This window comes from Pristiophorus japonicus, chromosome 7 (genome assembly GCF_044704955.1).
Source record: "Pristiophorus japonicus isolate sPriJap1 chromosome 7, sPriJap1.hap1, whole genome shotgun sequence".
Classification (NCBI taxonomy): Eukaryota; Metazoa; Chordata; class Chondrichthyes; family Pristiophoridae; genus Pristiophorus; species Pristiophorus japonicus.
The window spans coordinates 220,913,980-220,938,104 of NC_091983.1; the positions used below are offsets into that span (position 1 = coordinate 220,913,980).

Sequence of the window (24,125 nt, forward strand, 5' to 3'; positions counted from 1 at the left end):
GGATAAGCCATTTAGGACCGAGATGAGGAGAAACTTTTTCACCCAGAGAGTTGTGAACCTGTGGAATTCTCTGCCACAGTTCGTTGGACTTATTCAAAAGGGATTTAGATGTGGCCCTTACGGCTAAAGGGATCAGGGGGTATGGAAATAAGGCAGGGATGGGGTACTGAGGTTGAATGATCAGCCATGAACATATTGAATGGCGGTGCAGGCTCGAAGGGCTGAATGGCTTGCTCCTGCACCTACTTTCTATGTTTCTATGACCTATCCAACCTAATCCCACTTTCCAGCTCTAGGTCCATAACCCTGCAGGTTACAGCACTTCAAGTGCACATCCAAGCATCTTTTAAATGTGGTGAGGGTTTCTGCCTCTACCACCTTTTCAGGCAGTGAGTTCCAGGCCCCTGGAACCCTTTGGGTGAAGACATTTCCCCTCAACTCTCCTCTACACCTTCTACCAATTACTTTAAATCTATTCTCCCTGGTTGGCGACCCCTACTGCTAAGGGAAATAGGTCCACTCTATCTCGGGCCCCTCATAATTTTATACACCACATTAAGGTCTCCCCTCATCCTCATCCTCTATTCCAAAGAAAATAAACCCAGCCTATCCAATCTTTTCTCATAACTAAAATTCTCCAGTCCAGGCAACACCCTCGTAAATCTCCTCTGTACCCTCTCTAGTGCAGTCACATCTTTCCTGTAATGTGGTGACCAGAACTGCATGCGGTGCTCTAGCTGTAGCTAAACTAGTATTTTATACAGTTCAAGCATAACCTTCCTGCTCTTGCCTTTATTAGCCAAAGCATAGAATACAAGTATTCCATATGCCTTTCTAAACACTTTATCTACCTGGCCTGCTACCTTCAGGGATCTGTGGACATGCCCTCCCAGGTTCCTTTGTAACTCTACACTTCTCAGTGTCCTACCGTTTAATGTGTATTCCCTTTCCTTGTTAGCCCTCTCCAGATGCATTACCTCACACTTCTCTGGATTGAACTCCATTTGCCACTGTTCTGCCCACCTGACCAGTTGATTGATATCTTCCTGAAGTCTACAGCTTTCTTCTTCATTATCAACCACACAGCCAATTTTAGTATCATCTGTAAACTTCTTAATCTTACCCCCTACATTCAAGTCTAAATCATTGATGTATATACCCCAAAAAACAAGGGACCTAGTACCGAGCCCTGCAGAACCCCCTTTCAAAAGGGAATTGGATAAATAGTTGAAAGGGTGCAGATTCCAGGCTATGTGGAAAGTAAAGGAGAGTGGGACTAATTGGAGCGCTCTTTCGAAGATGGGCCGAATGGCCACCTTATGATAATTGGCCACTGCTTCAGAAAGTGCTGCATAATAATGTGTACGTAACTATCACACCAGTTTCATTCTTCATTGTTTTACTTTGTTATATATGGTGGCACCTTTAGCCGATACAATGATAGCCTTGTGTTTCACTATTGGAGAGATTAGAACAGCAAACGCATGGGGCTGTAAAATCCGTAACTCAGGTTCAGGCCATGTGATCGCTGTAACCGCATGCTTCCTGATCACCAAGGACAAAGTCCACTTCGGAGAACTACTGTCCAGCTGTTCAAAGACAAAACAAGACTTTTAAAAGCCTAAACCGGAATGAGTTTTCTGTGGAACTTCTGGAAGAAACCTAACTGAATTCCGTTGTATAAATGTCTGTCTTCGTGTTGTCATACCAGCAGAGCACAACGGCAAACAAGAACTATACTGAGAAACTTGTATTTATGTCTTTCATGATGGCCCAAAGTGCTTTACAGCCAATGAAGTACTTTTTGAAGTGTAATGTAGGAAACGCAACAGCCAATTGGCGCATAGCAAGCTTCCACAAACAGCAATGAGATAATGACCAGATAATCTCTTTTGTTGATTGAGGGATAAATATTGGCCAGGACGCCAGGGATAACTCCCCTGCTCTTCTTCGAAATAATACCATGGGATCTTTTACGTCCACCTGAGAGAGCAGACTACTCTTGGTTTAACATCTCATCCGAAAGACAGCTCCACCCAACAGTGCAGCACTCCCTAAAGTCTCTGGAGTAGGACTTGAAGACTTGAACCCACGACCTTGTGACTCTTGAGGCGAGAGTGCTACCCACTGAGCCATACAGCTGAAAGTGTTGCACAGCCTCGGCAGCCCCAGAGAATCACATATACAGCACTCTGGTGCTTGCAGTGCATCAGAGCCAATGCCTGAAGTGCCAGTGTTGCATTGTGAATCTCAAGTAAGCTGCTGTTGGCCGGAATGCAGACAAGTGATGATCTGTGTTGCCGAGCATTACATTTTGAACCTTGAGTTTGTTCAGGTTGATGTCAGTGATGGCTGTTTGATCTTGCTGTATTGTTAAGCAGACTTGCCAAGAAGTATAGTTAATTGCACGCCTTAAATTCTGCCCCCATGAGCATCCCTGATTATAATCGCTCAACCATTGGTGGCCGTGCTTTCTGTTGCCTAGGCCCCAAGCTCTGGAACTCCCTGCCTAAACCTCTCTGCCTCTCTACCTCTGCCTCTCTACCTCTCTTTCCTCCTTCAAGACGATCCTTAAAACATACCTCTTTGACCAAGCTTTTGGTCACCTGCACTCATTTCTACTTATGCGGCTTGTGTCAATTTTTTAATCTCAATATTCCTGTGAAGCACCTTGGAACGTTGAACTACATTAAAGGTGTTATATAAAAACAAAGGGACCAAGTTGTTGGAATTTCTCTTCCCTGGTTGTATTAATGTTTCTGCTTAACCGATGAGATGCTATATTCTGGAGCTTCAGCCTTTCCTTACTCGTGTGTGTCTACTCATCAGCCTATGGAGAGTGTATACAGTTGTGAGGAAACGTATCTGGGACATTTGGGCTCAGACTGCAACAAATAGAGAAGTGATTGCAAAGTGATGGATGCTTCAATAAAGGTAGACGAGATTTAATCTATACAAGACAGACCTGAAATGATAAACTCGGGGATTAAAGACTTGGCTGTTTTTCATTCTTTCGCGCTGATACCCTAAGCATTTTCTTGGATGGTTAAGAAGGGGGAGAAATGACTGGACCTTTCCTCTCAATTTATTCGACCATATTCCTCTTTATTTTCAGGTGTTCTGGCATCAGTTGAACAGGACATATTGGGTGCACTGGCACATGATTGAGATCATTGGGGATGGATCAAGCGGACAAGTGGAGAAGGAATCGCAGGAGAAAGCTTCTTCCTTGGCTGAAAACCTTAAACTAACAACAGGTAAATGTGTGAGCACATAAAATCAATCTTTTCTAATGACCAGCAGCAACATAGGAGTGTGTTAGAAGACGGAATACAGCAGTGTGTGCCAGGTTGTACCATCGATCCTGCAGAGCATCTCTTGGCTCTCCAGAATTCCTTTCCTTTCCCCTCCCCCGACCAACAATCTTTCTCCCTTTCTATCACTTAGGTGCGACATGCTGAGAGAGGGTCCCAGGGACACCAGCAGCATCGCCATGTGTGTCCATTTCACATGAGCCCAGAGAGGTGGTGCTGGGAGGCGAATGGGTTTTGAAGGGGACTGCAGCTGAAGCTGATGCTGCTCCCACCGGGCATTATTTGTGAAACATAGAAACATAGGAAATAGGTGCAGAAGTAGGCCATTCGGCCCTTCGAGCCTGCACCACCATTCAATAAGATCATGGCTGATCATGCAACTTCAATACCCCTCTCCTGCCTTCTCTCCATACCCCTTGATCCCTTTAGCCATAAGGGCCACATCTAACTCCCTCTTGAATATATCGAACGAACTGGCATCAACAACTTTCTGCGGTAGAGAATTCCACAGGTTCACAATTCTCTGAGTGAAGAAGTTTCTCCTCATCTCGGTCCTAATGACTTACCCCTTATCCTTAGACTGTGGCCCCTGGTTCTGGACTTCCCCAACATCGGGAACATTTTTCCTGCATCTAACCTGTCCAGTCCCATCAGAATTTTAAACGTTTCTATGAGATCCCCTCTCATTCTTCAAAACTCCAGTGAATATAAGCCTAGTCGATCCAGTCTTTCTTCATATGTCAGTCCTGCCATCCCGGGAATCAGTCTGGTGAACCTTCGCTGTACTCGCTCAATAGCAAGAATGTCCTTCCTCAGATTAGGAGACCAAAACTGTACACAATATTCCAGGTGTGGCCTCACCAAGGCCCTGTACAACTGCAGTAAGACCTCCCTGCTCCTATATTCAAATCCTCTCGCTATGAAGGCCAACATGCCATTTGCCGCCTTCACTGCCTGCTGTACCTGTATACCATCCAGGTCTCGTTGCACCTCCCCTTTTCCTAATCTGTCACCATTCAGATAATATTCTGCCTTCATGTTTTTGCCACTAAAGTGGAAACCTCACATTTATCCACATTATACTGCATCTGCCATGCATTTTCCCATTCACCTATCCTGTCCAAGTCACCCTGCAGCCTCTTAGCATCCTCCTCACAGCTCACACTGCCACCCAGCTTAGTGTCATCCTAATGAAGGTAGCTCCCAGCAGGAGTCAGCGGATAGCGAGCAGGCACAGGAGCTGTAACTGATTTTACCCCTTCCTAGCTCAGGATCTCTGCAGCCAATTGTAAAATACCTACTGCTTCCCCAACTTATGTCAGCTAATGTGGGGCAAGTGGTGAAACACACAGGATGTTCTGACACTAGACGCTGCCTTCATCCACTAAACCGATGGTGGCTCTTTACTCAGAGTGTGGAACTTGGTACGAGTGGCTGAGGTGATTAGCGTAGATGGGACGAGCATCCGGGAGGGCGCTGAGCACCTTGAGTCTCGTCGCCGAGAGCATGCAGAAAACAAGTGCAGGCAGCGGAAGGAGCGTGCGGCAAACCAGTCCCACCCACCCTTTCCTTCAACCACTGTCTTGTCCCACCTGTGACAGAGACTGTAATTCCTGTATTGGAGTGCAGTCACCTGAGATTTCGAGGGACTGCCTGCGATTTAATTGAGATAGGAATATAAGGATATGTTTGGGTGAGATGAAGTACGGTGGGATTAGGCTCATGTGGAGTACAAACATCGGTATTGACTTGTTGGACTGAATGGTCTGTTTCTGTGCTGTAAAATATTATAATTTTATGCAACCCTGTACGCAGTGTGGCTGGCAACCCAAACGTGTGTGTAAACCCCACCGTGGCAAATGAAATTGAGTTCAATTAATCTGGCACCAGGAAAATGACAGTGAAAGCTTGCCAGGGGTTGCAAAAACTCAACTGGGTCACTAATATCCTTCAGGGCGGAGCTTGGCACCCCTACCAGGTCTGCCCTCCGTGTGACTATCCCGCAGGCACCAGGGATGGGTAATGAATACTGCAAATAAAGTGTTACCTGAATTTCAAGAACAAATATTCGAACATTTGTTTGTTAGATAACTGACAAGTGTGAGTTTAAGCCTCATCATCATCATAGGCAGTCCCTCGGAATCGAGGAAGACTTGCTTCCACTCTTAAAAATGAGTCCTTAGGTGAACAGTCCAATACGAGAGCCACAGTCCCTGTCACAGGTGGGACAGATAGTCGTTGAGGGTAAGGGTGGGTGGGACTGGTTTGCTTCACGCTCTTTCCGCTGCCTGCACTTGATTTCTGCATGCTCTCGGCGATGAGACTCGAGGTGCTCAGCGCCCTCTCGGATGCACTTCCTCCACTTAGGGTGGTCTTGGGCCAGGGACTTCCAGGTGTCGGTGGGGATGTCGCACTTCATCAGGGAGGCTTTGAGGGTGTCCTTGTAACACTTCCTCTGCCCACCTTTGGCTCTTTTGCAGTGGACGAGTTCTGAGTAGAGCGCTTGCTTTGGGAGTCTCGTGTCTGGCATGCGGACTATGTGGCCTGCGCAACGGAGCTGATCGAATGTGGTCAGTGCTTCAATGCTGGGGATGTTGGCCTGGTGGAGGACGCTAATGTTGGTGTGTCTGTCCTCCCAGGGGATTTGTAGGATCTTGCGGCGACATCGTTGGTGGTATTTCTCCAGTGACTTGAGGTGTCTACTGTACATAGACCATATTTCTGAGCCATACAGGAGGGCGGGTATTATTACAGGGTTTCAGCCTACAGTAGGTGAACAGCAGGAGCGTATCACAAGGGCCGTTGTGAATAGCGCTTCCTCATCATCATCACCATAGGCAGTCTCTCGGAATCGAGGAAGACTTGCTTCCACTCCCAAAGTGAGTTCTTTGATGGCTGAACAGTGCGATACGAGAGCCACAGACCCTGTTACAGGTGGGACAGACATTCGTCGAGGGAAGGGGTCGGTGAGGCTGGATTGTCGCGCACTCCTTCTGCTGCCTGTGCTCGGCCTCTTCATGCTCTTTGCGTTGAGACTCGAAGAGCTCAACGCCCTCCCGGATGCACTTTCTCCACCTCGGGCGGTCTGCGGCCAGGGTCTCCCAGGTGTCAGTGGTGATGTCGCACTTTACCAGGGAGGATTTTAGGGTGTCCTTTTAACGTTTCTGCTGTCCTCCTTTGCCTCGTTTACCATGAAGGAGCTCCGCATAAAGCATTTGCTTTGGGAGTCTCGTATCTGGCATCCGTACTATGTGGCCTGCCCAGTGAAGCTGATTGAGTGTGGTCAGTGCTTCAATACTGGGGATGTTAGCCTGGTCGAGGACACTGATGTTGGTGCTCCTGTCCTCCCAGGGGATTTTCAGGATCTTGCGGAGACATCGTTGGTGATATATCTCCAGCGACTTGAGGTGCCTTCAATATATTGTCCATGCCTCAGATCCATACAGGAGGGCGGGTATTACTACAGCCCTGTAGACTATGAGCTTGGTGGTAGATTTGAGGGCCTGGTCTTCAAACACTCTTTTCCTCAGACAGCCGAAGGCTGCACTGGCGCACTGGAGGCCGCATCAATGTCTGAATCTCTGCATCAATGTCTGCCTTTGTTGATAAGAGGCTCCTGAGATATGGGAAATGGTCCACATTGTCCAGGGCCGCGCCGTGGATCTTGATGATTGAAGGGCAGCGCTGTGCGGCGGTGACAGACTGGTGGAGGACCTTTGTCTTACGGATGTTAAGCATAAGGCCTATGCTTTCATATGCCTCTGTGAATACGTTGACTATATCCTGGAGTTCAGCCTCTGAATATGCACAGACGCAGGTGTCGTCCGCATACTGCAGCTCAACGACAGAGGTTGGGGTGATCTTGGACCTGGCCTGGAGGCAGTGTAGGTTAAACAGCTTCCCACTGGTTCTGTAGTTGAGTTCCACTCCAGCAGGGAGTTTGTTGATTGTGAGGTGGAGCATGGCGGCGAGGAAGATTGAGAAGAGGGTTGGAGCGATGACGCAGCCCTGTTTGACCCCGGTCCAGACGTGGATTGGGTCTGTAATGGATCCATTGGTAAGGATCACGGCCTGCATGTCATCGTGAAGCAGGCGAAGGATGTTGACAAACATTTGGGGGCATCCGAAACGGAGGAGGACGCTCCATTGACCCTCACGGTTGACACTGTCAAAGGCCTTTGTAAGATCGGAAAAGGCCATGTATAAGGGCTGGCGCTGCTCCCTGCATTTTTCCCGCAACTGTCGCGCTGCAAAGATCATGTCTGTTGTGCCCCGGAGGGGACGAAATCCGCATTGTGATTCCTTGGCCACAGGGAGAAGACAATTGAGGAGAACTCTAGCGACAACTTTCCCAGTGGTTAATAGCAGGGAGATTCCCCTGTAGTTGCCGCAGTCGGACTTGTCCCCTTTTAAAAAATAGTCACAATCACTGCATCTCTGAGATCTCCCGGCATGCTCTCCCCCCTGCAGATGAGAGAGATGAGGTCATGTATCTGCACCAACAGCGCCTCTCCTCCACACTTTAGCGCCTCAGCAGGGATTCCATCCGCACCCGTAGCTTTGTTATTCTTGAGCTGTTTTATGGCTTTGCCTACCTCGTGCAACGTTGGAGTTTCACTGAGTTGGTGACGGGTCGCATACTGCGGGATGGAGTTGAAAACACCAGGACTGGTTTGATGAAAATGATCAGGAGATTGAAGAACTAATAGATCGCAAGCGCAAAGCATTTCTGAGCCTTAAACGACAACCCAACTCAGGAGCTGCAAAACAACATTACAGACGGCTCAAGACTCAGGTCCAACAAAAAAAACCCGGGACCTAAAGAACAGGTGGTGGATGGAGAAAGCAAAGGAGATACAGCAGCTGGCCGACAGCCACGATATGCGAGGATTCTTTGCTGTAGGCAAGGGCACCTCCGGTCCAAACACCCAAGGCCCTACCCCACTCCTGGCCAAGAACGGGGAAACACTCATCAAGGACACCGAGGCAGTCAGGGCCCGATGGAAGGAGCACTTTGAAGATCTCCTCAGTCGAAACTCTGCCTTTGACTCGAGTGTTCTCGATTCCATAGCGCTTCCACCAGCCTCCTGACAACAGCATACCTCACCGGTCATCTTACCTCACCGGTCATCTTACCTCACTGGTCATTCCAGCAGTGTCTCTCACTGAATGGTGGTTCCAGCATCGTTTCTCAGGGACCAGCCTATTTGTTATCGACAATCCGAATTCCTGCCTTTCTTCGATTCCTGCTTTCTCTAGGAACCTACCTATTGTCTTGAGCCTGTTTATGCTGTTTACTGTAAATTATTTTTTCTTAAATTTTAAAATGATGTGCTCGTTTTTAAACCTTTGTCAATGTGAGTACTTTGTCTGGACCAATTTTAACAATCCTCTTCATAACTTGTATTAAGTTACCTCAGTCTCTTTCCCAACAGGATCGAACCCAGTTTCCTTAACTTTTCCTCATAACTTTGATTCCTGAGTTCTGCTACATGTGATCTTTTTTGCACCTTCTCATATGCAACCTAATACTCCAGTGGTATGATGAGCAATACTGCACTGTACTTCACTGTTGCTGCATCTATATTCTCAGCTGAGTTTTAATGATTTTTTTCCCCCCAATAACTCCCAAATTCCTTCCTGCATGACACATGATTGTTTCATTCAACTCCTACATCTATTTTGGGTGATTGCTCCCATACTTGCAAAACTATTGAATGAATAAATAAAGGACATGTCAAGTTAATTGAGCCATGAATGAATCTATTATTCTGTCTTTAAGATGTGCAATTCTTAAGCACTACCTCGGAGCCCATTAGAATTCCATTATCTTCAGGCTGGGAACAAACTGTCTTCCCTTCTGACCCTGAAATAATGTACTGTACAGGAGATGATCAGAGCAGAAGCTCAAATCCACTTGTGTGTTTATTTAGCAAATGGCTGAGCCAAAGCAGACCAGCAAGTTCTCCGGTTCCATCTGTAGTTTGTGCTGAGATAATCTCAGTCGTGGGCGAGGCAAGCCTTCGTGCTCTGTATACGGCTCAGCATTCCCTTTGTGCCTATCCAGTCAGCCAATAAGAACATAAGAAATAGGAGCAGGAGTAGGCCATACGGCCCCTCGAGCCTGCTCCGCCATTTAATACGATCATGGCTGATCTGATCATGGACTTAAGGTTCACTTCCCTGCCCACTCCCCATAACCACTTATTCCCTTATTGGTTAAGAAGCTGTCTATCTCTGTCTTAAATTTATTCAATGACCCGGCTTCCACAGCTCTCTGAGGCAGTGAATTCCACAGATTTACATCCCTCTGAGAGAAGAAATTCCTCCTCATCTCTGTTTTAAATGGGCGGCCCCTTATTCTAAGATTATGCCCTCTAGTTCTAGTCTCCCCCATCAGTGGAAACATCCTCTCTGCATCCACCTTGTCAAGCCCCCTCATAATCTTATACGTTTCAATAAGATCACCTTTCATTCTTCTGAATGCTTATATAAATGTCAGGTGAAGTCAGAATGGGGCTTCAGTGTGTTTGCTCCCATGATGGAATAACCTTATGTTCTGGTGCACATAAAAGATCTCATGGAACTATGCAAAGAAGGGCAAGTTCAGGCCACCATTTTGCTTTCAGCCACCTCTGAAAACATTAACTGATCATTCATCTCATTTTGTGGGCTTTCACATGAAGTGCAGCCATTTGGAAGAGGCACTGGAGTGTGCTGGATATCCAGCAAGGGAGGGGACAAAGCAAAAATAGCAAAGTCTTTTTTTAAAAAAAAAGTATGTTGAGAGCATGCCCTAAACCAAGGTCACTGTTTAAATTATTGATGGAATGGTTGTTAAAAGACTCTTGGGCACAGCTCCAGCACCACATGTGGAACTGCAGGGGTCTGGGTTATCGGCCATCCAGTTTGTGATGACTGCAGTCACTCTAAATTGGACACCACCTGCTGTACTCAGAATTCTTAGGAGTAAGGGAAGACCCTTAGGCTCAACAAACCTGTCCCTTTTTGACAAATCTTACCTTCATCTAACTGCCTTCAAATTGTCAGCTTGGCTCATTAGCGCGCTCGCTTCTGAGTCCGATGGGTGTGACATCAAGCTGCAGATTTGAGCCCGTAACATAGGCCGACTGTCTGACAGTGCAATACTGAAGGAGTGCTGCATTGTTGGAGCTGCTGTATTTCGAATGAGATAGACAGGTGGACATAAAAGATCCCATGGAGCTATGTAAAGAAGGGCGAGTTCAGGCCACCATTTTGCCTTCAGCCGTCTCGGAAACCATTAACTGATCATTCATCTCATTTGTGAGACCTTGTTGTGTACGAATTAGTTGTCACATTTGCCTACATAAGTGACTGGAAAAGTAATTGGATGTGGATCTCCTTGAGATGTCTGGAGGACTGATAAAGCACTATGTAAATGCAAGTTTATTCTTCTCGCCCTTCTCACCCCTGAAATAAATCTCGTTACTATTTGATCTTGGTCTATATTGTCTGTTTCATTGGGTCTCCTTTGGGTGACACAGTCCTGTCCATCCATCCATCTTCAGATTTTTCTTTTTGTTTCTTCTGTATTTAAACCCTTTTGCATGATGAATTAATGTTGTGAATTCCCGTTATAAACTTGAAAATGAATTGTCCTATCTAGAAGACTGGTTTTATGCTGATTCATTCATTTTTCAAAGGTGGTGGGCATATCTCACGTGGTTTTTAAAAAATGTTGTTTTTCAGTTGCCCAGACATTTTTCCATAAGCCCCCCGGTGGGTTATACTCTCTGCCTTATCTATCCGAGAGCATTTCTGAAGATTCCTCTTCTCTCAGCCGCTCAGAATGGTGGGAGGTGCTTTTCTTCATCAAGAAGTTGGAACCGAAACAGCAGCAGGAGGCAGCTGACATCTTCAGGCAGAACCTGGAGGATCAGGTCAGAAAGCAGAAGGATGGCGTGTGGGGGTGGGTTTAAGATGCGAGCTCTGGCTGTGTCTACACATGCATGTACAACACACGTGCCTGATATAATGAGATATTCTGACATTCATAAGCAAAGCCAAGGATGTGCAAAGGTCCTAAGAACATAAGAATTAGGAGCAGGAGTTGGCTATTTTGCCCCTTGAGCCTGCTGCACCATTCAATAAGACCATGGCTGATGATTTACCTCAACTCCACTTTCCTGCACTGTCCCCCATATCCTTTGAACCCTTAATATTCAAAATTCTATCGATTACAGTCTTGAATTTACTCAACGACTGGACTTCCACAGTCCTCTGGGGCAGAGAATTCCAAAGATTCACCACCCTCAGCAAAGACATTTCTCCTCACCTCAGTCCTAAATGGCTGACCCCTTATTCTGAGACTGTGACCCCTGGTCCTAGACTCCCCAGCCAGAGGAAACATCCTCCCTGCATCTACCCTGTCAAGCCCTGTAAGAATTGTTTATGTTTCAATGAGATCACCTCTCATTCTTCTAAACTGTAGAGAATATAGACCTAGTCTACTCAATCTCTCCTCATGGGACAGTTCCCCCATCCCAGGAATCAGTCTGCTGAACCTGTGTTGCACACCCAACATGTCATGTTGACCATTAAAGCTCTTTCCCTACACCTGGAACGGGTAATGGAAACATCCAAGAGGCAGTTTCATGTTGTGATCAGGGGAATGAATGTTCCAGTGGGAGGATGAGCTCGATGCAATAAAGGTCTCGCTCATCGGCACTTAGTGTTTGTCTCTTTGTGAGCCCGAGTGCTCTATCCCATGCTGCAGTGTATCTCTGCTACTCCGCCTGGCACCTTATCTAAATGTTCATCAGTCTTAGTAAAGAAGATTGTCCGAAATTTAAATTTAATTTTCATTAATTTACATATGTTTTCTGTGGTCCTATTTTCTTGAATAAATTTGATGTAGTAATCTGGATTTGTCTTTACCATACTATTTAATCGTTTATATACCCAGGTGCCCACTTTCTTTTCTGGAAAATAGATCCTGAGCTTCGACTTTTATGTCTTCCGTGAGTCACTCACCAAAGTGGCTGGTTTCACAGTTTCTGGGTTGGACTTTGGTATCTGAGTACACAAAAGGTTATGGCGATGAAGTTATTGTTGCGGCCCTGTGTATAACTTGCATTGGGTTGTGAATCCATGGGGACTCACTGATTGTGTTTGAAGTGAGTCTGTTCAGTGGTGCTGGCAGAATATTATGCTGTGGGACAGTCGAGCCTGATGCTGTCTTCACCTGATCCTTTAATGTACACATTTTGCAGCAGACTTACTGGATGATGATCAGAAGTGAGGATCACGGCTGATTGTCTTCCCCCCCCCCCCTCAAAATAAATCAAATTCAGAGATTCTGAGGCCAATTTTGTAAAACCCTCCAGCTTCCCTGCTTGAGATCAGCAAGTTCAGCATAGTGTGTATAACATTGCTCAGCATAGGTCTGGGATCTCCGTCTGTCGGGTTCAGTGTCTTGCTGTACAGTGTGTATAACATTGAAAGGAATGGCAATAAAATGGCGTAACAAAGAACGTCCTGTTTTATTAAACAAAAGTGAAACTTGTCATCAGGTGGCATACACCAATAGAAAAGTCAGCATGTCTTCTTATAAAGTTATAATAGCTGCAAACAAATAATATTTATGTACCCATTTTGATTCCGCTCTGCAGGTTTCAGTAATGGATGAGAGTGTGTTGATTCAGTTGTCTGTACCAGTGGAACTTGCACAGAAGCTGCTCCAGTTCTTGAGACCGTTTTGCCCGGCGGCCTACCTGAATGACCTGGAGTGCTCCCATGTTTACACCAAGCACTACTTGAAGAGGAAAGGGATGGATCAGGACAACCTCTCCGCTGCACTAACCAACATCGAGCACCCCTCCCTACCTGGCACCACTGGCATCATCTCCTCTTCCGGATCATCTGCCTCCCAGTCAAAGAAAGCCAAAAAAGAAGTTTCTCCAGACCTTGCAAACACCGCAGCCACTTCAAGCAAACCCGATGTTGTGCAGCCGCCAGAGATGGGCAGGATGGAGGAGTTGGAGTTACCAGATGATCTTGAAGAGAAACTCAAAGGTGAGAGTATCCTCTGCAGTTGGGGTCTCGGGATCTGATTTTCTAATGACAGAACCCGAGGAATTCTAGTCATGATTCAGGAGTTGACAGGGTGTACTGGGCACAACTGTAACTGCAGAGAGTGACGGTGTCAGTTCAAGCCTCTGATTCCTCACTGAGTGAAGTGCAGAGAGTGATGGTGTCAGTTCAAGTCTCTGATTCCTCACTCAGAGTGAACTGCAGAGAGTGATGGTGTCGGTTCAAGTCTCTGATTCCTCACTGAGTGAAGTGCAGAGAGTGACAGTGTCAGTTCAAGTCTCTGATTCCTCACTCACTGAGTGAAGTGCAGAGAGTGATGGTGTCAGTTCAAGCCTCTGATTCCTCACTGAGTGAAGTGCAGAGAGTGATGGTGTCAGTTCAAGTCTCTGATTCCTCACTCACTGAGTGAAGTGCAGAGAGTGAAGGTGTCAGTTCAAGTCTCTGATTCCTCACTCACTGAGTGAAGTGCAGAGAGTGAAGGTGTCAGTTCAAGTCTCTGATTCCTCACTGAGTGAAGTGCAGAGAGTGATGGTGTCGGTTCAAGTCTCTGATTCCTCACTGAGTGAAGTGCAGAGAGTGATGGTGTCAGTTCAAGTCTCTGATTCCTCACTCACTGAGTGAAGTGCAGAGAGTGAAGGTGTCGGTTCAAGTCTCTGATTCCTCACTCACTGAGTGAAGTGCAGAGAGTGATGGTGTCAGTTCAAGTCTCTGATTCCTCACTCACTGAGTGAAGTGCAGAGAGTGACTCCTCACTGCTTTTAGCTCATTGTAGGGGCCAGGTTTGCAGGAGCCTGGTGCTTTTGGATGAGAATGAAGATCTGCTAGGTCACTATTGTCACTGATGTATTGTCATGTGTTTTGGGATGTGGGTGACTCTGAAAGGCCGCATTTATTGAGGGAATAGAGTTGACCACACAGTGTGGGTCAGAGCAGGCAGGGGTGACAGCTTCCCTTCCTTCAGGATAAGGTGGGTTTTTACAACATTTTTGGCAGCTTTCATGGTTATTTTCTATTTTGCCAGCCCATGACGTGGCACGCTGGGATGTGGCCCTCGTCCTCTGGTTTGCTCGTCCAGTACATAACCGCTAGGCTACCATGCTCCTTGTTTGTGCTTTGATGCCAGCTCTTCCAAACTGACATAAACTAAAAGGATTTTTATTTTTTTCCAATTAGTGTTCAACTGCCCGAAGGTGACTGGACGCAAGACTAATTTGGAGAAGATGGGGGAGGTAGTAGAGATCATGAAGAAGTCTAGCTCCGATATAGCTTTGCAGGTGGCAGGTTTCAAGTTCATTACTAAAATGTTGGAGGAGGACAGCACTCGGGAGAAGCTGCCCCTTAAAGTAGATTCAGGCCTCAACCAAAGGGACAAGTTGATCAAAGTGCTCGTGGAAGAACTGACCAACCTGTCCAAGGAAAAGCCCCTTGTTGTCACCTGCTTGCGCCTGCTTTACATCCTGATGCAGCGATACGACTGGCGAGCACTGTTTGCCACAGAGGGAGGAATCAAGAGTGTTCTGTCCTGTATGCAAGAGCACAAGAATTCTGCGCTGATTCAGCAGGCTGCTCTGGCAGTAAGTTAAGCACCTAATTCAGGCTTTGTTTCTCTCTTCACCCTTCCTCTCTTGAAAGGCCCTATGGTTCCTCCACCAGGGCCACTCCTATTGATTTTAAAATATTATCGAACATTTACACACTGTTTTCTCTCTCAGTACTGATGGCAGTTTTGTCAGTTAAGGTTTCAGGTTGATAGTCTATCCTCAGTCATATATATTTAATATTCTACCTATTTAATCAGGAAAAATCACCGTATATACTCTGGTACAGGACACCTGCTATTCCAGCCAAATATACCATAACTTACATTAGAAATAGGAGCAGGAGTAGGCCATTTGGCCCCTCGAGCCTGCTCCGCCATTTAATAAGATCATGGCTGATCTGATCATGGACTCAGTTCCACTTCCCTGCCCACTCCCCAAAACCTTTTATTCCCTTATCGCTCAAAGATCTGTCTATCACTGACGTAAATATATTCAATGACCCAGCCTCCACAGCTCTCTGGGGCAGAGAATTCCACAGATTTACAACCCTCTGAGAGGAGAAATTTCTCCTCATCTCAATTTTAAATGGGTGGCCTCTTATTCTATGTCCCTTAGTTTTAGTTTCCCCTATGTGTGGAAATCTCCTCTCTGCATCCACTTTGTTGAGCCCCCTCATTATCTTATAAGTTTCAATAAGATCACCTCTCATTCTTCTGAATGCGTATAGGCCCAACCTACTCAACCTATCTTCATAAGTCAACCCCATCATCTCCAGAATCAACCCAGTGAACCTTCTCTGAACAGCCTCCAATACAAGTGTATCCTTCCTTAAATACGGAGACCAAAACTGTACACAGTACTCCAGGTGTGACCTCACCAATACCCTGTTGTATAAAACTCATCCACATCCTAATTGTGCGCTTCATGTCCAGTTGGTTCCAGCGCTGAGATATTTAAATGTCAGCTCTCCCCCTGGGGAGATTTTAAATCACCCTCTGTTGATCCTGCTGTTACTAATTTCAAATCGGAAGTTGGAGCTCGTTCTGGTTGAGAGTCAGGAGGGAGAATCTGCCCTGGAGGAGTGGTGAGGAGCACTAACAGGCAGCAGTGCACTGGTGTGGTGCTGCCGGGACAACCAGCTTTGACAAATGTGATTTTCTGGGAGGAAAGCCTAAGGGAGGTTATGACCCTCAGATAAGACGGCATTTCCCCAAAAGAGACACGCATCTCTGGTCTAGTGTGTGAGTGCAACAGAAAATGTACAAATAGCATCACAATATTTAAAACAAAAAAACAACTGGAAATGCCGGTTGGATATCTGTATCAGAGTTTTAGCCCAGTTTTCAGGTGCTGATTGAACGGCACAAATGGCAAAAATAATCAGCACATGAAAGATCGGTTAAAACGGATGAGTTCTGATGAAGCTATCCAACCGGCCCCACATTTTCAGTAGTTTTTTTTTGTTTTAAAGATACTGATGCTATCAGCACGTGTTTTATTTCAGATTGGCAGCATTAGTGATCGCTCTTGGCTCGGTTGAAAGTTGCTGTCAATGTATGGGGTGAGGGGCTTGGTGGTTGGAATCTGAGGCCAATCCTAAAATGATCAATATTTGGATTTTCTGCTCTCGGTGGCATTCTGTGATATTTTACAGGTTTTAAAGTTGATTTTTGTCTACCATACAGATAACGTAAGGGAAGGGCAACTGATCCGGGCAGTGTTGGTGTGACAGCCGTGGTTCAGTAATAGCACGGAGTCAGAAGGTCGTGGGTTCAAGTCCCACTCCAGTGACTTGAACGCAGAATCTAGGCTGAGACTCCAGTGCAGTACTGAGGGAGTCCAAACTGTCTGAGGTGCCATCTTTTGGATGAGACGTTAAACCGAGGCCCCTTCTGCCCTCGCGTGTGGACGTAAAAGATCGCATGGCACCATTTCGAAGAAGAGGAGGGGAGTTCTTCCAGTTGTCCTGGCTAATATTTACCTCTCAACCAACATCACTAAAACATTATTTCATTGCTGTTTGTGGGAGCTTGCTGTGCACAAATTGGCTGCTGTGTTTCCTACATTACAACAGTGAGCGTACTCCAAAAGTACTTCATTTGCTGTAAAGTGCTGTGGCATGTCCTAAAGTTGCGAAAGGCGCTATAGAAATGCAAGTCTTTTTATTTTAAAACTGGTAACACTCAGTGATGTCCTCTTCCCCAATACGCTTCCCTGGTTTTATTTGTTTGATTTAGTGTTTAATAAAAGCAGACACAAAGCTGGTGTTTGTCTCCACAGACTCTGAAGATCCTGACTGGAGCCAGCAAGTATGACATGCGCACCAAGAGTGTTCGGCCTCACCTTGCTGACGCCGATGCTCAGATCATCCTGGAGATCTTTGCCAGCATTGGCTCAGCCTCGACCCAGGATTCCAAAGAACTGCTCGGTGTTATCCCTGCTGCTGTAGCGAAAATGATGAACACCTCAGGGTAAGGAGGGTTTCTCAGAACATGCTCTTTCATTGGCTTTTGTCCTTAACACCCTTTCAGATTTTTTTTTCCAAGTTGAGGACTTTAGCTCTTTCTCTGCTCATAACCATGTACTTCCTTAAATTGTAAATAACACTACGCGAGATGGGGACTGCACTTTGCCCCTCCATTTGCCCCCCCACCTTTCTCTCTTGAAAGCAGATACTCCTGTCTGGATGCTCATCGCCCTATGGTAGCTTGCTCATTTGGCTTTGAATGTGAGCATTTCCGGTAACTATGTGCAGGCTATTCCAGTGTGGAAGGACCAATAAATGAACCGATCCTTGTCCAATGCCGACACATGTGCTTTCTGGTGGGACTTAGTGTTTTTCCTCTTTTACTTTGCCCCACGTCCAGAGTGCTGTGGCAAATGCAGCACAACTGAGATCAGTTACTCAGCACTAACCAGCAATTGAATCTGGACCTTGGGTCTATGTGTCTCGGCTCCAAACTAGCCAATGAAATTAGCGACTTGAGTTACTAATATTTGGAATGGTTATTGAATGAAGCGACTATTTTAGAAATGCCATCATTCAAGGAGCATTGAAACTACCCTTTGAACTGAAAATGTTACACTCTATTTGCAAGTTTCACTCACACAGCCTTGGATGCCAATACATTGATCCTAAAAATGGTATTGTCTTATGTTGGATTGTGTTTAAGTAAATCAATTAGTAGATGCTAAGATGACATTGCAGTGTTGCAGAATGACGTGGATCTTAGTCCTTTAACCATTGCCTTCTGATTCTTCCTCTCCAGGTGCTCCTCTGCAGTTCAGGATGGTTTGTTAATTGTCATTATGCTAGTTTCTAATCACAAAAGCCTTGCGGAGTTGTTGGTATCTTGTGACATCTGCCCAATCCTATATAGCTGTATTGGAAATGGGAGCAGCTCCACCGGCAGCCATCAGCAGATGCTGGCTATCATGGCCCTCAGTAACATCTCTCTCAACCACAAACTCTCCACTGGAATTGAGAACAAAGGTAAAGGAAAATGGTGCTTTAACATGACTGTTAAACCCAGAATAACTACTTGAAACGTAATGTTTGCTTCGTCTTATTATCTAGACAACTTGATTCTCGTATAATACTCCAGTGAGCCGTTTCCATTTTACCACATATCATGGATACAGGAGGTCGCTGATTCTGGGCATCAGCAGTATAAGTAATGAGAAATGTTTGGCAATTCATTGGGAAACAGAGTAAAGCATGATATAAATGCAATTTCTATTACATTTGCATTATGTCCCAAAGAGCACGAGAGCCAACGGAAATGTTTTTGAAGTGCTGTCATTGGCTGTTGCATTTGCTTATAAAGCAACAATTTGCACACAGCGAAGTTCCACAAACAACAATTTATTTTTAATTTATTCATTCGCGGGATGCAGGCGTCGCTGGCAAAGCCAGCATTTATTGCCCATCCCGACTTGCCCTGAGCAGCTGCTAGTGAGCCACCATTTCAGAGGGCAGTTAAGAATAAACCACATTGTTGTGGATCTAAAGTCACACACAAGCCAGACCAGGTAAGGACGGCAGATTTCCTTCCCTAAAGGACATTAGAAACATAGAAAATAGGTGCAGGAGTAGGCCATTCGGCCCTTCTAGCCTGCACCGCCATTCAATGAGTTCATGTCTGAACATTCAACTTCAGTACCCCATTCCTGCTTTCTTGCCATACCCCTTGATCCCCCGAGTAGTAAGGACTTCATCAAACTCCTTTTTGAATATATTTAGTGAATTGGCCTCAACAACTTTCTGTGGTAGAGAATTCCACAGGTTCACCACTCTCTGGGTGAAGAAGTTTCTCCTCATCTCGGTCCTAAATGGCTTACCCCTTATCCTTAGACTGTGACCTCTGGTTCTGGACTTCCCCAACATTGGGAACATTCTTCCTGCATCTAACCTGTCTGAACCCGTCAGAATTTTAAACGTTTCTATGAGATCCCCTCTCATTCTTCTGAACTCCAGTGAATACAAGCCCAGTTGATCCAGTCTTTCTTGATATGTCAGTCCCGCTATCCCAGGAATCAGTCTGATGAACGTTCGCTGCACTCCCTCAATAGCAAGAATGTTCTTCCTCAAGTTAGGAGACCAGAACTGTACACAATACTCCAGGTGTGGCCTCACCAAGGCCCTGTACAACTGTAGCAACACCTCACTGCCCCTGTACTCAAATCCCCTTGCTATGAAGGCCAACATGCCATTTGCTTTCTTAACCGCCTGCTGTACCTGCATGCCAACCTTCAATGACTGATGTACCATGACACCCAGGTCTCGTTGCACCTCCCCTTTTCCTAATCTGTCACCATTCACATAATAGTCTGTCTCTCTGTTTTTACCACCAAAGTGGATAACCTCACATTTATCCACATTATACTTCATCTGCCATGCATTTGCCCACTCACCTAACCTATCCAAGTCGCTCTGCAGCCTCACAGCATCCTCCTCGCAGCTCACACTGCCACCCAACTTAGTGTCATCCGCAAATTTGGAGATACTACATTTAATCCCCTCGTCTAAATCATTAATGTACAATGTAAACAGCTGGGGCCCCAGCACAGAACCTTGCGGTACCCCACTAGTCACTGCCTGCCATTCTGAAAAGTACCCATTTACTCCTACTCTTTGCTTCCTGTCTGACAACCAGTTCTCAATCCACGTCAGCACACTACCCCCAATCCCATGTGCTTTAACTTTGCACATTAATCTTTTGTGTGGGACCTTGTCGAAAGCCTTCGAAATGTCCAAATATACCACATCAACTGGTTCTCCCTTGTCCACTCTACTGGAAACATCCTCAAAAAATTCCAGAAGATTTGTCAAGCATGATTTCCCTTTCACAAATCCATGCTGACTTGGAGCTATCATGTCACCTCTTTCCAAATGCGCTGCTATGACATCCTTAATAAGTGATTCCATCATTTTACCCACTACCGATGTCAGGCTGACCGGTCGATAATTCCCTGTTTACGCTCTCCCTCCTTTTTTAAAAAGTGGGGTTACGTTGGCTGCCCTCCACTCGATAGGAACTGATCCAGAGTCAATGGAATGTTGGAAAATGACTGTCAATGCATCCGCTATTTCCAAGGCCACCTCCTTAAGTACTCTGGGATGCAGTCCATCAGGCCCTGGGGATTTATCGGCCTTCAATCCCATCAATTTCCCCAACACAATTTCCCGACTAATAAGGATTTCCCTCATTTCCTCCTCCTTACTAGACCCTCTGACCCCTTTTATATCCGGAAGGTTGTTTGTGTCCACCTTAGTGAATACCGAACCAAAGTACTTGTTCAATTGGTCTGCCATTTCTTTGTTCCCCGTTATGACTTCCCCTGATTCTGACTGCAGGGGACCTACGTTTGTCTTTACTAACCTTTTTCTCTTTACATATCTATAGAGACTTTTGCAATCCATCTTAATGTTCCCTGCAAGCTTCTTCTCGTACTCCATTTTCCCTGCCCTAATCAAACCCTTTGTCCTCCTCTGCTGAGTTCTAAATTTCTCCCAGTCCCTGGGTTCGCTGCTATTTCTGGCCAATTTGTATGCCACTTCCTTGGCTTTAATACCATCCCTGATTTCCCTTGATAGCCACGGTTGAGCTACCGTCCCTTTTTTTATTTTTACGCCAGACAGGAATGTACAATTGTTGTAGTTCATCCGTGCGGTCTCTAAATGTCTGCCATTGCCCATCCACAGTCAACCCCTTAAGTATCATTCGCCAATCTATCCTAGCCAATTCAAGCCTCATACCTTCAAAGTTAGCCTTCTTTAAGTTCTGGACCATGGTCTCTGAATTAACTGTTTCATTCTCCATCCTAATGCAGAATTCCACCATATTATGGTCACTCTTCCCCAAGGGGCCTCGCACAACGAGATTGCTAATTAATCTTCTCTCATTACACAACACCCAGTCTAAGATGGCCTTCCCCCTAGTTGGTTCCTAGACATATTGCTCTAGAAAACCATCCCTTATGCACTCCAGGAAATCCTCCTTCCTTGTATTGCTTCCAGTTTGGTTAGCCCAATCTATGTGCATATTAAAGTCACCCATTATAACTGCTGCACCTTTATTGCATGCACCCCTAATTTCCTGTTTGATGCCCTCCCCAACATCACTACTACTGTTTGGAGGTCTGTACACAACTCCCACTAACGTTTTTTGCCCTTTGGTATCCTGCAGCTCTACCCATATAGATTCCACATCATCCAAGCTAATGTCCTTCCTAACTATTGCATTAATCTCCTCCTTAACCAGCAATGCTACCCCACCTCCTTTTCCTTTTATTCTATCCTTCCTGAATGTTGAATACCCCTGGATGTTGAGTTCCCAGCCCTGATCATCCTGGAGCCACGTCTCTGTAATCCCAATCACATCATATTTGTTAACATCTATTTGCACAATTAATTCATCCACCTTATTGCCGATACTCCTTGCATTAAGACACAAAGCCTTCAGGCTTGTTTTTTTAACACCCTTTGTCCTTTCAGAATTTTGCTGTACAGTGGCCCTTTTTGTTCTTTGCCTTGGGTTTCTCTGCCCTCTAATTTTCCTCATCTCCTTTCTGTCTTAGTGAATCAGATGGGTTTTTACAACAATCCCATAGTTTCATGGTCACCTTTACTGATACTAGCTTTTTCATTCCAGATTGATTTAATTAACAATTCAAATTCCCCAGCTGCCGTGGTGAAATTTGAACTCGTGTGTCCAGATAATTAGTCCAGGCCTCTGGATTACTCGTCCAGTAACATAACCACTATGTTACCGTACCCCCGTAAATTAATGACCAGCGACTCTATTTATTTTTGAAGCGTCTCCAGCAATATCATCTCTTCCTGCCTCCGCACCCTTCCTTCCGGTGAACCCCTTGGCCTCCTCCTCTTGGTAGCATTATCCGTAGACGTTGTCAGCTTCGACATGTACCGCACCCGACTCAACCTTTCCACCACCTCTCTTGATCATGCCACTTTCTTCGTGTTGTCAGACTGCTTGTCTGACATCCAGTCTTCGATGAGCCACAGATTCCTGCAGCCCCAATGATAAACTCTTCCCCCGTCACTGATTCCATCCCTTTGCCTGTGTTAGGCTGAACCAGACTATTTGCAACCTTGGTATCGCATTCGATCACAAGCTGAGCTTCTGACCCCATAATCTTTCCATCGCAAAGACTTTCACCTCGAACATCTCCTTCCACCTCACCTCAGCACGTCTGCTACTGAAACTCTGATCCATACCGTTGTCACCTCTGGACGACTATTCCAGTATTTCTTGTCAGTCTCCCATCCGACAACCTCCAGTAACTTAAACTCATCCAAAACTTTGCCTGTATCCTATCCTGCACCAAATCTTGCTCAGCAATCCCCTATCCTTGCTGATCGACACTAGCTCCCGGTCCAGTATTTCTGATGGTAACTTGAACCACCCTGGTCCTTTAATCTGGAATTCCCTACCTAAACCTCCTGCCTCTCCTCCTTCCACTCCTCCTCTAAGATCCTCATTAAAAACTACCAAGTGTTTGGCTGCCCTCCTTTGATTTGTCATCCATTTAGTCTGATCATGTCTCTTGTGAAGCCTCTGGGAAGTGTGTGTATGTTAAGGGCTATGTAAATTGAAGTTGCTGCATCCAGTGCAGTTTTATATTCAACTGATGTCTTCAGATGAGCGCTATTTGCCAGTTCTGCTCCTTTCTTAAGGTGTTGGGCACTTTTTGCCACATGTTGATGATCAATATTTCTTCTTCTCAATGTGAACTGCTCAAAATTCCCCAGCTGCCGTGGTGGAATTTGAACTCGTGCAAAACATAAAAACAGATAGTAAAAGCTTTTACCGATATATAAAACGGAAAAGAGTGACTAAAGTAAATGGTGGTCCCTTAGAAGATGAGAAGGGGGATTTAATAATGGGAAATGGCTGAGACCTTAAACAATTATTTGGCTTCGGTCTTCACAGTGGAAGACACAAAAACCATGCCAAAGATTGCTGGTCACGGGAATGTGGGAAGGGAGGACCTTGAGACAATCACTATCACTAGGGAGGTAGTGCTGGACAGGCTAATGGGACTCAAGGTAGACAAGTCCCCTGGTCCTGATGAAATGCATCCCAGGGTATTAAAAGAGATGGCAGAACTTATAGCAGATGCATTGGTTATAATATACCAAAAGTCTCTGGACTCTGGGGAGGTACCAGTGGATTGGAAAGCAGCTAATGTAACACCTCTGTTTAAAAAAGGGGGCAGACAAAAGGCAGGTAACTATAGGCCGGTTAGTTTAACATCTGTAGTGGGGAAAATGCTTGAAGCTATCATTAAGGAAGAATTAGCGGGACATCGAGATAGGAATAGTGCAATCAAGCAGACGCAACATGGATTCATGAAGGGGAAATCATGTTTAATTTACTGGAATTCTTTGAAGATATAAACGAGCATGGTGGATAGAGGTGTACCGATGGATGTGGTGTATTTAGATTTCCAAAAGGCATTCGATAAGGTGCCACACAAAAGGTTACTGCAGAAGATAAAGGTACGCGGAGTCGGAGGAAATGTATTAGCATGGATAGAGAATTGGCTGGCTAACAGAAAGCAGAGAGTTGGGATAAATGGGTCTTTTTCAGGTTGGAAATCGGTGGTTTGTGGTGTGCCACAGGGATCGGTGCTGGGACCACAACTGTTTACAATATACATAGATTGACCT

At 45.7% G+C, this 24,125-nt stretch overlaps 1 protein-coding gene across 4 annotated transcripts in view; it reads left to right on the forward strand.

Moving 5' to 3' along the window:
• The window catches only part of LOC139267472 (cullin-9), a 293,931-nt gene that overhangs the window by 93,443 nt on the left and 176,363 nt on the right, over nt 1–24,125 (forward strand). For all 4 annotated transcript variants that reach the window (XR_011593911.1, XM_070885833.1, XM_070885834.1 and 1 more), the window contains exons 5-10: nt 3,116–3,257; nt 11,046–11,236; nt 12,968–13,370; nt 14,562–14,962; nt 17,210–17,400; nt 18,199–18,422. Coding sequence is in view for 3 of the 4 variants with exons in the window: in XM_070885833.1 (XP_070741934.1) it covers nt 3,116–3,257; nt 11,046–11,236; nt 12,968–13,370; nt 14,562–14,962; nt 17,210–17,400; nt 18,199–18,422 (1,552 nt within the window). In the remaining variant the exon portion in view is untranslated. The remainder of the gene's footprint in view (nt 1–3,115; nt 3,258–11,045; nt 11,237–12,967; nt 13,371–14,561; nt 14,963–17,209; nt 17,401–18,198; nt 18,423–24,125) is intronic.